The sequence below is a fragment of the Rhincodon typus genome, chromosome 17 (genome assembly GCF_021869965.1).
Source record: "Rhincodon typus isolate 14 chromosome 17, sRhiTyp1.1, whole genome shotgun sequence".
Taxonomy (NCBI): Eukaryota; Metazoa; Chordata; class Chondrichthyes; order Orectolobiformes; family Rhincodontidae; genus Rhincodon; species Rhincodon typus.
The window spans coordinates 29991353-30006213 of record NC_063348.1 but is presented as its reverse complement, the minus strand read 5'-3'; the positions used below and the strand labels follow the sequence as shown (position 1 = coordinate 30006213).

Here is a 14861-nt window from a genome sequence, read left to right as displayed (position 1 = left end):
AAGATTTTGACCATTTGTCTTAAGTTACAACTATTCTTCAAAGAGAAAATTAACACTAGTTGTCGCTGCAAAAAAACAATGGGGGGATTGGTATAAATAATCAAAATGAATTGTGTGGTTAAATAAATCTGACAATTTCTGAAATCAGAAGAATATAGTTGAAATGATTGGTCTTCGGAAATTAAGGAAATCTTTTTGTTTTTTTTAAACTCATGTATAACGTTACCCTTTCATGCTTACATATCTTAACTACATTCATGCAATAATGGAGACAAATAATCTAGCAGTGCTTTCTCTCGGATAGGATGGCAGATATATTAATTTTGGTTTCATGCTTCCATATTGTAGGTGCAGACCTTGCATTGGGAGACTACTTCACAACCTTTCATTTTGATTTTGTTAACTAGAAACCAGTTTGTTAGTCAATAATTGCTGACTTATTAGCTGCATTAAGAGCAAATGCTTTTATCTTAAAACAAAAATTTTTTACCTGCCCGTCTGGGTCCAACGTGATGAGATGTTAAAGATAGGGATGCAGATCGAGATTTGGGAATTGTCAACAGGTTTGAACTGGAAGGTCCATTTGCCTGTGAACCTGCATTTAAAGTACTTGAAAAGGGAAAACCGACAAACAAGTCAGTCAAAAAGCTGCTCTCAAATTACTTTAACACAAATAAAAGTTGCGTCCACCAATATGTAGTGCAAGCACAAATAAATAATGTTAAGAGATACAATTTCAATAGTTAACCGCTATGTTAAACTTCTTTGCCTTTATTTGTTTTGTCTCCATAAAAATATCAGAGCCATAGAGTCATAGAGTCATGCAGCACGGAAACAGACCCTTTGGTCCAACTCGCCCATGCCAATGAAAGTTTCCCAAACTAAACTAGTCCCATTTTCCTGCATTTGACCCATATCCCTCTGACCTTTCCTAATTTCTTTTAAGTGTTGTCACTGTACCTGCATCTACCACTTCCTCTGGCAGTTCATTCAACATATGAATCACCTTCTGTGTGAAAAAAGTGCCCCTCAGGTCCCTTTTAAATCTTTCTCCTCTCACCTTAAAACTGTGTTTTGAACTCCCCTACCCTCAGAAAAATACCTATGCTATTCACCTTGTCTATACTCCTGATAATTTTATAAACCTCTAGAAGGTTAACCCTCAAACCTCCCACATTCCAGTGAAAAAGTCCCATTCTATTCAGCCTCTCCATGTAACTTAGACTCACCAGTCCTGGTAACATGTTTGTAAATCTTTTCTGCTCCCTCTCCAATTTAATAATATCCTTCCTTTCGCAGGGCAACAGAACTGTACACAATAATCCAAAGTGGCCTCACTGATGTTTTGTACAACAGCACGTCTCAACTCTTATACTCAATAATCTGAGCAATGATGGTAAGCGTTCTAAATGCCTTCTTTATCATCCTGTCTACCTGTGATGCAACTTTCAAAGAAGTATGTACCTGAACCCCTAGATCTCTCTCTATTTGACAACACACCCCAGGATCCTACCATTAACTGTGTAAATCCTGCCCTTGTTTGTCTTCCAAATTGAGATTCATAGTCCTGAAGAAGTGTAATACCTGAAACGTGCACTTCTCCCTTCCTCCAGATGCTGTCTGGCTTGCTGTGTTCTTCCAGCCTCCTATTTGTCTACTTGGATTCCAGCATCTGCAGTTTTTTTGTCTCTATACATTACATTGCAACTGACATGGCCTCAGAACCAAAGAACTTTATAGCCAAAGAAAGGCTACAAGTTATAGTCACTGTTCTAATATAATAACCAATTTTGCAAAACAAGGTGCTACAAAGAGATAGAAGACTATGACCAAAGAGTCTGCTTTGATGACAGAACTGGAGCAATACACATTGGGAAGGCACCCTTGCTTGTCTGTCAATCACACAATGGGATTCTGTACCACTTATGGAGAAGGTAGAAGGGACTTCCGTATAATGTCTTCTCTGAAAGACAGCATGTCCAACAATACAACATTTCCTAAGTGCTGTATTACAGCATCAACTTATTTTACGTACTCACATCTCTGAAGTGGAATTTTAACCTGCAACCTTCTGGCTCAGTGATGCAGTTTTACAAACTGCCAGTGGAAAGCAAAACAATGTACTTTGACTGGATATTCAAGATTAACTGGTCTTTAAACAACTGTGCCCACAATTTTTTCACAGGAAAAGGAGATCAGATAGGCAAAGACAACATAATTCTTCAAGAAAAGATTTAAAATTTCAACCATCAATGAAACAACTTTAAAAAGTCCTTAGAAATAAATAACAAAATGGAGATGGAGCTAGTCAAATAGAATGCACTTAACAGAGAAAGCTAACGTACTAGAATCATGTAGCAAAATAAGGAGTAGGTGATTTTAAGATAGACTAGGGGACAGGTAGATATGATTTTGCATTTGAATGAACTATTCCCCATGCCATCATAAAACATTTTGCACCCCATATTGTAATGTTATTGTGTTCCAAAATCCAAATGTAAATATTTATTTTAACCATTGATACTGTGAAAATTAGACAACCACAAGTACAAATAATCTCTTTTTAAAAAGAATCATCTGTCTTATACAAATGATCATCACAAAGCAGGAATTTATTGTAGGGATACTCGATAGCATTTCCCTTTGCCAAATTTATTTAATATGGAATGGAAAACTTTTCCAAAATCTACGAAACTATTCTTGGCTGAAGTTATTACTTTCGAAATAAAAGCAAAACATGCTGGAAATATGCAGCAAGCCAGATAGCATCTGTGGAGAGAAAAAAAAAGAGTGAAGGCAAGAAATGCGGCAGAATCGTGACAGAAGTCTGACCAGGCCTCTCTCAATGTTGGGAGCAACTCACCGTGTCTTTTGACTTAGCTCTAGGGGTTGCGGAGAGATTTAAGACTGTTGACTATTATTGTTGGTTAAAGACTTGATTGACTGCTCAGCTGGTTTCATTCATACTCAGCTTCCCAACCCACCACCCAACACAAGCAAACTAGATGTCCAGAATTCTCAACATGGCGGTCAAAGCAAATAGCTCACCCCTGGCTGCGAAGAGCCACCATGTTGTTTACCATGCAACAAAACTTCAAGGCACAATCCATGGGCACTGGCCACACACACCCCTCATCAAGGGACAATGGCATCAAATAGATGCCAATCCCTCAGGCACCTCTCTGATCCACTTGCAGGATGCTTAGGAAGTACAGATTTGTATTGCAGAATGCACTAGCAACTTGCACTAGAAGGCTGTTATGGCAGCCAATTCATGGATGGGACCAGGTTGCTCACTTGCTTTCTTACTGCTCAATCACTTAGCACCAATCTGCATGCTCACTGCATCACAGTCTCACATGGCAATGTCTGTTAGCGCCGTAACATAGCCAAGCAGCTTACGGTGACAATCAGCCTCAGGTTAAGCGTATACACATTGCTGTATGGCAGCATGCTACGTCAACAGCACATCTGTATCACATGCTGGCAGCTTGTACGGGAAATATGTACAACTAACAGGCAGCCACATCTCAAAAGTCTTAAGGGAGTAGTTGTCACCAAAGTCCATGGAGGCACTAGTCCGTCAAAGGGTCCCAGCACTGTAAGTCAAGGGTAGCCTTCATTCCAGGGGATTGGCCATGGACAGGTATCTGACCAGGGTATTCTCAGTCGGAGTCCATGCCTCTGCATTCCAGAGAGTGGGTCACAGTCAGTCTTGTGGTTCCATAGCAACCAATCCAGAGAACAGGCATAACAATCAGGGATATTTACAGGCATCACTCACAGGTCTTAGATCTTCTCATCTGGGGTTATCCAGAGAAATTTGGAGAAAGGATGGATGTTGGAAACCACTGGCCGTGGAGAATGCACTGCTGCTTTCCATTGTTCTGGAAATCAAAACTTGACAATGGAAAGGAACTACACACCTGAAGCGAGTGGGGCAAGCACCTTGACCTGTGAGAGACAAGTCTGCAAGACCCACCAACCTGAGGTTCTTAACTTGGCTGACTGCAAGGATTCAGGGGTCAGAGAGTCATCCAGCACAGAAACAAACCTTTCGGTCCAACCAGTCCATGTCAAACATAATACCGAAACTAAACGAGTCCCACCTGCCTGCTCCTTGTCCACATCCCTCCAAACCTTTCCTATTTATATATCCATTGAAATGTCCATTAAAGGTTGTAATTGGACCCATATCCACCACTTCACCAGGAAGCTCATTCCACACGCGACCACTCTTTGTGTAAAAAATTTGCCTTGTGTCTTTTTAAAAATCTCTCTCCTCTCATCTTAACAATATGCCCCCTTGTCTTGAAATTCCCCATCTTAGGGAAAAGACAACTACCATCAACTTTATCTATACTTTTCATTATTTTATAAACTTCTATCAGGTCACCTCTCAACCTTCTACACTCCAGTGAAAAAAGTCCCAGCCTGTCCAGCCGTTCCTTACAACTCAAACCTTCCATTCCTGGCAACATCCTGGTAAATCTCTTCTGAATCCTCTCCATCTTGACAATATCCTTCCCATAACTGAGTGACCAGAACAGGACACCGTATTCTCGAAGAGGCCTCACTAATATCCTGTACAACCTCAACATAACATCCCACCTCCTCTACTCAAAGAACTGAGCACTGAGGGCAAGCATGCCAAAGGCCTTTTTAATCATCCTGTCCATATGAGGCACAAACTTTAAAGAATTATGTACCTGCACCTTTAGGTCCCTCTGTTCTACAACACTTCAAGGCCCTACCATTAATTGTATAAGCCCTACCCTTGTTTGTTGTACCAAAATGCAATATCTCGCATTTATCTAGATTGAACTCCATCTGCCATTTTTCAGCCCATCGACCCATTTGATCAAGATCCCTTTATAATCTTAGAAAATCTTCTTCACTATTTACAATGCCACCAATTTTGGTGTCATCCACAAACTTACTAACCATGCCTTCTATATTCTCATCCCAATCATTTATATAAATTACAAACAAAAGGGGACCCAGAAGCGATCCCTTTGGAACACCACTGGTCACAGGCCTCTAGTCTGGAAAGCAACCCTCCATCATTACTCTGTATCTCCTGCTGTTAAGCGAATTATGTATCCCATTGGCAAACTCACCCTGAATCCCATGTCACCTAACTTTGCTAATTAGTCTACCATGCAGAACCTTGTCGAAGGCTTTACTAAAATCCAAATAAACAACATCTACTCATCTGCCATCAACAACTTTTTGGCAACTTTCCTCAAAAAACTCAAGTTTATGACACAATTTTTCTCGCACAAAACCATGCTGACTATCCCAAATCCATTTTTGCCTCTCTAAATATTCATAAATCCTATCTTTTATAATTACCTCCAACAATTTACCCACAACCGAAGTCAGACTCACAGGTCGATAGTTCCCCGATTTCTCCTTACAACCTTTCGTAGACAAAAAGGTACAACATTAGCCACTCTCCAGTCATCAGGCACCTCACCTGTAGTTATAGATGATGCAAATATTTCTGCAAGGGGTCTTCTAACTTCCTCCCTTACTTCCACAACGTTCTGGGACACATTAGATCAGGGTCCTGGAGACTTATCCACTTTTATATTCTCTTAAGACCTCCTGAACTTCCTCTCCTGTAATGTGCACTGTTTGTAAAACATCAGAGTTTACTTCTCTGCATTCTCTAGACCCCATTTCTTTCTCCACAGTAAAAACTGACGTGAAATACTCACTTAGTATCTCTCCAATCTCCTGGGGTTCAACCCAAAGATGATCTCCTTGATTTTTAAGAGGCCCAACCCAACTCTAATTACCCTCTTGCTCTTAGTGTATTTGTTGAATTTCTTTGGATTATCCTTACCCTTATCTACCAATGCTATCTCATATCCCCTCTTTGCATTCCTAATTTCTCTCTTAAGAATGCCCCTACACTCTTTATATTGATTAAGAGATTCAGTTGAACCAAGTTGTCTACATCTAAAACACTATTCTTTTTTATTCTAGAACCTCAATATCTTGATTCATCCATTGTTGCTTAATCTTATCAGCTTTACCTTTCACTCTACCAGGAACAAAATGCCTCTGAACTCTCATCATCACACTCTTGAACGCCTCCCACTTGTCAGATGTCCTTTTACCTGTGAACAGTCTACTTCAATCACCTTTTGAAAGTTCTTGTCTTATACCATCAAAATTTACCTTACCCCAATTAAAAACTTTAACTTTTATGGAAGGCTGATCCTTTTACATAATTCTATTAGTTTCAAAATAGTTATGATTGCTAAACCTAAAGTGTTCTGCCACTTACTTCAGTCACCTGCTCTGCCTTATTGTCCAAAAGGTCTAGGTTTGCTCCTTTTTTAGTAGGAACATTAACTTATTGATTAAGATAAATTTCTTGAGTACGTTTGACAAATTCTTCACCATTCAAACCTTTAACACTATGGTAGCCCCAGTCAATGTTTGGAAAATTAAAATTCCACATTTTTACAACCTTATTATGCTCACATACATCGGAGACCTCCCTACATATTTGTTTCTCATTTTCTCTCTCACTATTGGGGCACCTGTAGTATAATGCCATCAAAGTGATCTTTCCTTTCTTATTTGTAATTTCTACCCATATATTTTCACTGGACAATTTTTCAGAAATATCTTCCCTAGTTACAGCAGTAATGCATTCCTTAATCAAAAACGTCACCCTCCCTCCCATCTTGCCTCTTTTTCTATCCTTCCTATAGGATCTAAAATCAGGAAAATTGAGCTGCCAGTCTTGTCCATCTCTCAGCCAAGTTTCTGTTATAGCTATGACATCCCAATCCTATGTTCTTAAACATACCACTGGAATGTACAAAAAGAACCCTCTAAAACACATTAAGAATTTTTAAATTTCTGAATCAGAAATAAAACAAAACTTCAGCCATTCACTGTAGACCCTTAAAATTCCATTTTAAAAAAGTCCGTTTGAGAAAAAAATCGTGGTTTTTTTGTGCGTTTTTTTAACAAAACAAAATGGAAAAAGTATTATATTAGTAAACTATAATGACTGTAATAACTAAAAAAAAACTATATTCAATCTTTATCTAAGCCTGCAATCCCAGAAGCAGCTGCAAGATCCATGCTGCTGCTTGTCAGCTTAATAAAAACAGGCCTTCATTCATTAAAGTTTAGAAGAATTGAGGGGTGATTTCACTGAAACATACAAGATTGTGAATGCGCTTTACAGATGTTGACATGATGTTTTCATTGATGGTGGAATCTCAAACTATGGTTACAGAGTACGGAGGCAGGCATTTAAAACTTAGATCCAAATAAATTTATTCCCTCAGAGGGTAGTGAATGTTCAGAGTTCTATACCCAAGAGCGTTGTACAGGTTGGATCACTGAATATATTAAAGAGGAGATTGATAAATTTTTGAAATACCGAAGAGGGATATAACAAGCTGGTGTCAAAGAAGGGTTCAGGCCTGGGCAGATCAGCCATGATCTAATAGATGGTGGGGCAGACTGGAGATGAATGTCATATTCCTGTTCTTGTTATCTATGTTCTTTAGAGAGCAAGAACACTATACACAGAGTCTGCACTCCTGCAAGGTCCCTAATCCTGGTGATCTTAATGCATTGGCTCCCTATTTGTTATGTACTGCTTGCCCCAACTTTGTCAGGAGAGGCCAGGGAAAGAATATGCATTTTTGACAACGAGGAGCAATAGTGGAGCCATACTGTACCCATTGCTCTATATATACTTGGTTTATCTTAGAACACAGAACTGTACAGCACAGGAATGGGGCCTTTGGCCCACGATGTTATGCCAAACATTACGCCAAACAAAACTAATCCTTTCTGCCTGGCCTTGGTCCATATCCCTCCATTTCTTGCATATTCATGCACTTATCTAAAAGTCCCTTAAATGCCCCTATTTTATCTGCCTCTATCACCACCCTGGCAGTGCCAGACTCCTACCACTATCTGTGTAAAAAAACTTGCCCCTCATGTCTCCTTTGAATTTTCTCCCTCTAACCTAAAATGCATGCCCGCTAGGATTAGACATTTGAACTCTGAGAAAAGATTCTGACCATCAACCCTAACTATGCATCTCATAATTTTAATGACTTTGATCAAGTCTCCCCTCAGCCTGCACTGCTCGAGAGAAAACAACACGAGTTTTCCAGCTTCTCAGAATCGTCATAGATGATACAGTGTGGAAACAAGCCATTCGGCCCAACAGGTCCACACTGACCCTCCGAAGAGCATCTCATCCAGACCCATTCCCCTGCCCTATCTTTGTAACCCTGCAGCTTCATAGAACTTCATAGAATCCCTACAGTGTGGAAACAGGCCCTTCGGCCCAACAAGTCCACACCGACCCTTGGAGCATCCCACCCATACCCATCCTCCTATAACCCACTAAGCTACACATCCCTGAACACTGGGCAATTTAGCATGGCCATTCCACCTAGCCTGCACATCTTTGGACTGTGGGAGGAAACTGGAGCACCGCAGGACCTCATCCCTCTTTCTACCGATGTCGTTGGTACCAACATGCACCACGACCATTGGCTGCTCACCCTCCCCCTTAAGAATTTCACACAACCGCTCAGACATCCTCGACCCAGGCACCAAGGAGGCAACACACCATTCTGGAGTCTCGGATGCAGCCACAGAAATGTCTGTCTGTGTCCCTAATTAGCGAGTCTTCAACCACTATCGCTTGCTTGAATCTTGCCCCATCCTGCTCTACAGCAGAGCCAGTTTATACTCACCTGAGCGGCTACCCCCTCCAACAGTATCCAAAATGGTATACCTGTTAAAGAAGGGAATAGCCACAGGAGACTTCTGTACTACCTGCCTGTCTCTCCTGGCAGTTACCCATCTACCCGACTGAACCTCTGGTGTGACCACCTCCCTGTAACTAGTGTCTATTACACTCTCTGTCCCCGTATGCTCCTCAGTATGTCCAACTGCCGCTGCAACCGAACAACGCAATCTGTGAGGAGTTGCAGCCAGTCACGCTTTCTGCACACAGTCATCAGGGACACTACACTGCTCCCTGATTTCCCACATCTGGCAGAAGCACACCACTGCACTAACTGCCATCTCCGCCCCTTTACACTAAGAAAGACAAAAAAAAAACTCTTGCCTGGGTTAGTCAGTGAAGCCCAGTATCCACCTAAACATGCACTTATACCAACTAGCTGCACTGACTGATCCCTGAAATTACAGTGCAATCTTTACAAGCTGACCAAAAACCCTATAGGCTACAACAAACTTCCTATCAGTCTCTCTTGTTTCCACATGCTGCAGTAGTCGCTTAACACAGACATCAATCAACTGGAGATCCTGTATGGACATGATGTTTGGCATCATGCGGCCACAGTTAGACTCTGGTCTACACAGAGACTCAAACAAACAAACAAACAAACAAACAAACAAACACAGTTCTAGTGTAGGACTTCTTCCAGGAATGGAATGTGGTACGCATGTTTCCCTCTGAGCTGTGACACTATACAACCACTGGAAAAACTCAATTGGCATGCTAATGCATTGTTTTTGCCTCCAGAAATTATTCAAATCGGCACCTTCAAGTCAAAACCAAAAGTCACGCCAACCAGTGTCATCGAGCTGCAGCATGCAGATGATGCTTCGGTACGTGCACTCTCAGAAGATGTACTCCAGACCATTGTCAGCATACGAGAGCATGCGCCGCACCCTGAGGAGCCACAAGACAAAGGTCTTCCACCAACCTGACCTGACACTGTGGAGCAACACCCTGATCATCAAGGTCTACACGGAGGCCTTAGAGAATATTGACTAATTCCAATACTCGTGTCCCGTCAACCAAAGCGGCTTTTGATGAAGAGATCCAGCACCACCCCAGTGCGCTAGTGCAGCCTTCAGCTGCTGAGGAAAAGGGTGTTCAAGGACAACATCATCAGATCTGGCACCAAGATTGATACGATGTGGAGCTGGAGGAACCATGCAGGTCAGGTAGCATCAGAAGAGCAGGAAAGTTGACATTTCAGGTCAGGATCCTTCATCAGGACTGTGATAATGGTTGTCGTGGTTTAGTCCAAATTGGGATGGTCTGAATGTTGTTTGGAGTCCATGGGGGATGAGCTAGCTGCATAAACAGGTACTGAGAAAGAAGATGTAGCTGTAGTAACGGGTTTGTTTCAGGATGTGGTTGAAGACCTTCAGGCAGAGGAGATCACCAAGGGGTTGCAGTGGGAAGGAGACCCACTGAGATCTTTTCGGATGGAAGAGAACAACTTCTTCAAATTGGGCATCCTTGGAAGAGGCTTCGCAGTTGGGTTTTCAGCAACTAGGAGATAGCAAGAACTACAGATGCTGGAAGTCAGAGTCAACACAGTGTGGAGCTGGAAGAACACATCAGGACCAAACAACATTCAGACCATCCCAATTTGGACCAAACCACGACAACCGTTATCGCAGTCCTGTTGATGGGTCCCGATCCGAAACGTCGACTTTCCTGCTCCTCCGATCCTGCCTGACCTGCTGTGTTCCTCCAGCTCCACGCTGTATCAACTCGGACTTCCAGCATCTGTAGTTCTTGCTAGCTCCTCTGGCACCAAGATCATGGTTTACAGAGCTGTTGTGGTTCCTACCTTCCTATATGATTCTGAGACATGGACTATCTACAGCAGGCACCTCAAGGCACCACATCAGTACCACCAAAACTGCTTGCGCAAGATCCTGCAAATCCGCTGGGAAGAAAGATGCACCAATACCAGCGACCTCGACCGGGCTGACACCCCCAGCATTGAGGTACTGACCACTTTGATTGGCTATGATGAGCTGGGCACGTTGACCGCATGGCTGACAAGTCTCCCCAAGCAGGCGCTTGACTCCCAGCTTCGAAAATGGCAGGTTAGTCCCAGGTGGACAGAGGAAGCGCATCAGTGATACTTCAAGGCCTCACTGGCCCAAGACCGTCCAAAGTAGAGGAGGAGCAGCAGGAAAACGCATAAGTCAGGTGAAAGCAACAAAAGCAGCACGATGCTACACCAATGTCCCATCCACCCCTTCCCACAACCACCTTCTGCCCCAAGCGTAATAGAGCTTGCAGAATCCGCATCAGTCTACACAGCAACCTACGGACTCACGCTGAGAGTGGAAGAGAGTCATCCTCATCTGTGAGTAACTGCCAATGATGAATGAATGATGATTATTAAAATGGCAAGCAACTGGAAGGTTGGGATCATTTTTGCAGACAGAGTGGAATATTCCACAAAGTACTTACCCAATCTGTGTTTGGTCTCAACAACATAAGGAAAAGCATATTGTGAGCAGCGAATGCAGGACACTAGATTGAGAGTAGTACAAGTAAAATGTTTACAGGAAGGCCCACTTGACCCGAAATGTTAACTCTGACTTCTCCCCATAGATGCTGTTAGGCCTGCTGAACTTTACCGGCAATTTCTGTTTTTGTTTCTGATTTGCAGTATTCACAGTTCTTTCAGTTTTTAAAATGTTGCTTCACCTGGAAGACGTATTTGGGGCTGTCACGAGGGAGGTTCAACGATGGAGTGAAAAAGTGTTAAGTGTGCGTGGCACGGTGGCTGTGGTTGGAACTGCTGCCTCACAGTGCCAGGGACCCAAGTTTGACTCCACCTTCCAGCTACTGTCTGTGTGCAGTTTGCACGTTCTCCCAGTGTCTGCGTAGATTTCCTCCGGGTGTTCCAGTTTCCTGCCACAGTCCAACGATGTGCAGGTTGGGTGGATTGGCCATGCTAACTTGCCCATAGTGTACAGAAAATAGCAGGCTAGGTGGATTAGTCACAGGAAATGCAAAGTTACAGGGATAAGGTAGGGGGGTGGGTTTGGGTGGGATGCTCTTCAGAGGGTCCATGTGGATGCGATGGGCCAAATGGCCTGCTTTCAAACTGTAGGGATTCTATGACTGATGGAGGAGTGGACATGGGTCTCAGAAAGAATGGTGCCTGTGGAATACTCATAGTGGAAGGGAAGGGAAGTTGTCTTATGGCATCCTGCTGGGGTGGCAATAATAGCAGAAGATGATCTTTTGAGTGCAGAAATTCGTGGCTTGGAAAGTGAGGACAAGGTGAACCCTATCAATGTTCAGGGAAGGAGAGGAGGATTAGAGGGCAGAAGTGCGGGAGATGCAACAGACGCAGCTGAGGGCCCTGTCAACCATAGTGGAGGAAAATCCCTGGTTGAGGAAAAAGGTCATTATGTAAGACACACCCTGGTGGAAGGTGGAATCATTGGAACAGACACAACAAAGGTGGAAAAACTAACAGAATGGAAATCCTTGCAGGAAGTCGGCTGTAAGGAACTGTAGTCGTGGTAACTGTGTAGAGTCAAAAAAAAACTGCAGATGCTGGAATCCAAGGTTGACAAACAGGAGGGTAGAAGACCACAGCAAGCCAGGCAGCATCTGGAGGAAAGGAGAGGTCAACATTTTGGGTATTACCCTTCTTCAGGACTACGATGTGTGTGTATGTCAGTGGGCTCATAATGGACATTGGCGGACAGTTTATTCCCAAAAATGGAAGCAGAGAACTTGAGGAAGGGGAGGGAAGAGTCAGAGATGGAACAGGTGAAGGTGACAGAATGTTAGAAATTGGAGGCAAAACTAATGATTCCAATTCCAGACAAGACCACGAAGCAGCTTTGATAACATTATCAATGGATTAGATTAACAGTTATGGGTGAGATCCTGAACAGGACTTGAACGAAGAATACTCCACATACCATGCAAAGAGACAGGCATACCTGGGATCCATGTTGGTCAGACACAAACACAACTTTGCATAGGAGAAAAGGAGCTGAGTTAAAGGAGAAGTTGCTCAAAGTGAGAATGAGCTCAGCCAGATGGAAGATAGTGATGGATGGAGACTCTGCCGGCCTCTTTTCATGGAAGAAGTGAAGAGTTTCAGACTATCCTGATGAGCAATGGACATCTACAGGGATTGCACATCCAAGGTGAAGAGGGAACAGCTAAAGCCTAAAAAGTGGAAATTGTGGAATTCACAAAGTATCAGAGGAATCACGAATGAAAAATGGAGTTAAACTAGGAAGAAGTGTTTAGTGGGGCAGGAACAGGCTGAACTGATGTCTGCCAGTGCAGTGCTACTTGTGGACTTTGGGAAGAAGGTACAAGCATCCTGTACTTGGTTGGGGTTTGAGGTTGGTGGGGGACATTTCCAAAGGAGAAGGTCAGTGACAGTCCTGGAAACAACAACTTAATTTTTCAGTGGTGGGGCCAACATCCAGGGCAGATAGCAGAAAGTGTCCGAGACTTGGTGCTCAGCTTCTGTCGGCAAATATATAAATACTAAGCTACAAAAGCAGGTCAGGGAGTAAGAATCTTACAGAAAGTAATTCAATTCTGACAGTTTGATACAACTTTGATAAAATATATATCCAGCAGTGCACACAATTGCTAGGATGGAGCACAGGCAAAGTCAGCTTGCCTCCCAATTTTACTTAAAATCAAAGTGATGTTTGAGGAACTAGACCCAGGATCATTCCTATCCAGTTCTAAAACTAAGCACATCTGTACTGCTTGAGTCATGTAGCTACCATTAGGTCAACAGCTGAAAAGGATCTGAATCTGACATTCAGTTTTCAAACAATCGTAGAGCACAGCAGCAGACTCTACCACCCATCATGCTTATTCAAGCTCTCAGAAAGAGTTTTCCACTTAGCTCCACCTGCTCTTTTCTGATTGTCCTGATAGATATTTTTTAAAAAATATTTTTAAAAAAACCCTTCCATGCAGTGAATTTCAGATCCCTGCTGCATGAATGATAATAAAAAAAAAAGTCCTGGCCCTAATTTACTCAATCAAAACTCTTTCTTGTTCAGAAAGCATCAATTGAATGCACTATTATTTCCATGTGTGAAAGCCATGAGAGCAGTCATCAGGGAAGAGACCTTTGAAAACAAAAAGAAGGGGAAAAACAACTTATGGCAGCCAACTCCATTTCAGATCCTGATTCCCACTTTAGGAAGCCCTGCTCTAGGCTCCCTACAAATCCGAAGTTCCTCATCTCAAGTATCATTCTAATAAATCATCTCTTTACTCTTCTTGTACCATTGCCATTTTCCATAATTATCTTGTTCAAAACTGGACACAAGAAGTCCAGCTAAAGCCTAACCAGTGAGTTATAAAAGTTTATAGTAACTTACTTGTTTTTGTAATTTTGAAGACTTATTAATGGGATGTGGCTGGGCCACCATTTATTACTCATTTTAATTGCCCTGGAGACATTGGTGGTGAGCTACCTTCTTGAACTGCCACAGACCTTGGGCTGGGCAGACAATCACAATGTTACTAGGAAGAACTACCAAGATTTTGACCCAGCTACAATGAAGAAACAGTGATGTAGTTCCAAGTTAGAATGGTACGTAACTTGGAGCACAGCTTGCAAGAGGTGGTGTTCATATGCAGTTCCGGCCCAAGTCTTTAGAATGTGATAGAGGATGAGGATTTGGAATGTGCTGTCCAAGAAGCCTTGGTGAGATAGTCAGCATATCTTGTGGATGGTATACATTGCTGCCAGTGCACTTCAATGGAGAAGGGAGTGAATATGGGGGACGGTGGATGGGATGCCAATCAAGTCAGTTGCTTTCTCCTCAATGGTGTCAAGCTCGAGTAATGTTAGAGCTATGCTCAGCCAGCTAAGTGAACAGCATTCCATCACACCACTGAGTTGTGCCCTATAAATAATGCAAAGGCACTAGGAGACAGAAAACAAGTTATTTGCTGCAGAATTCTTCATTCCTGACCGGCTTAATGGAGCAGAGATAGTAGGAACTGCAGATGCTGGAGAATCTGAGATAACAAGGTGTAGAGCTGGATGAATACAGCAGGCCAAGCAGCA

At 42.7% G+C, this 14861-nt stretch overlaps 1 protein-coding gene across 1 annotated transcript in view; it reads right to left on the bottom strand.

The window, feature by feature from the left end:
* The window catches only part of pde3b (phosphodiesterase 3B), a 240619-nt gene that overhangs the window by 32593 nt on the left and 193165 nt on the right, over positions 1-14861 (bottom strand). The window contains exons 4-5 of the mRNA XM_048607335.1: positions 9212-9390; positions 491-609 (exon numbers count right to left, since the gene is read on the bottom strand). Coding sequence (XP_048463292.1) covers positions 491-609; positions 9212-9390 — 298 coding nt within the window. The remainder of the gene's footprint in view (positions 1-490; positions 610-9211; positions 9391-14861) is intronic.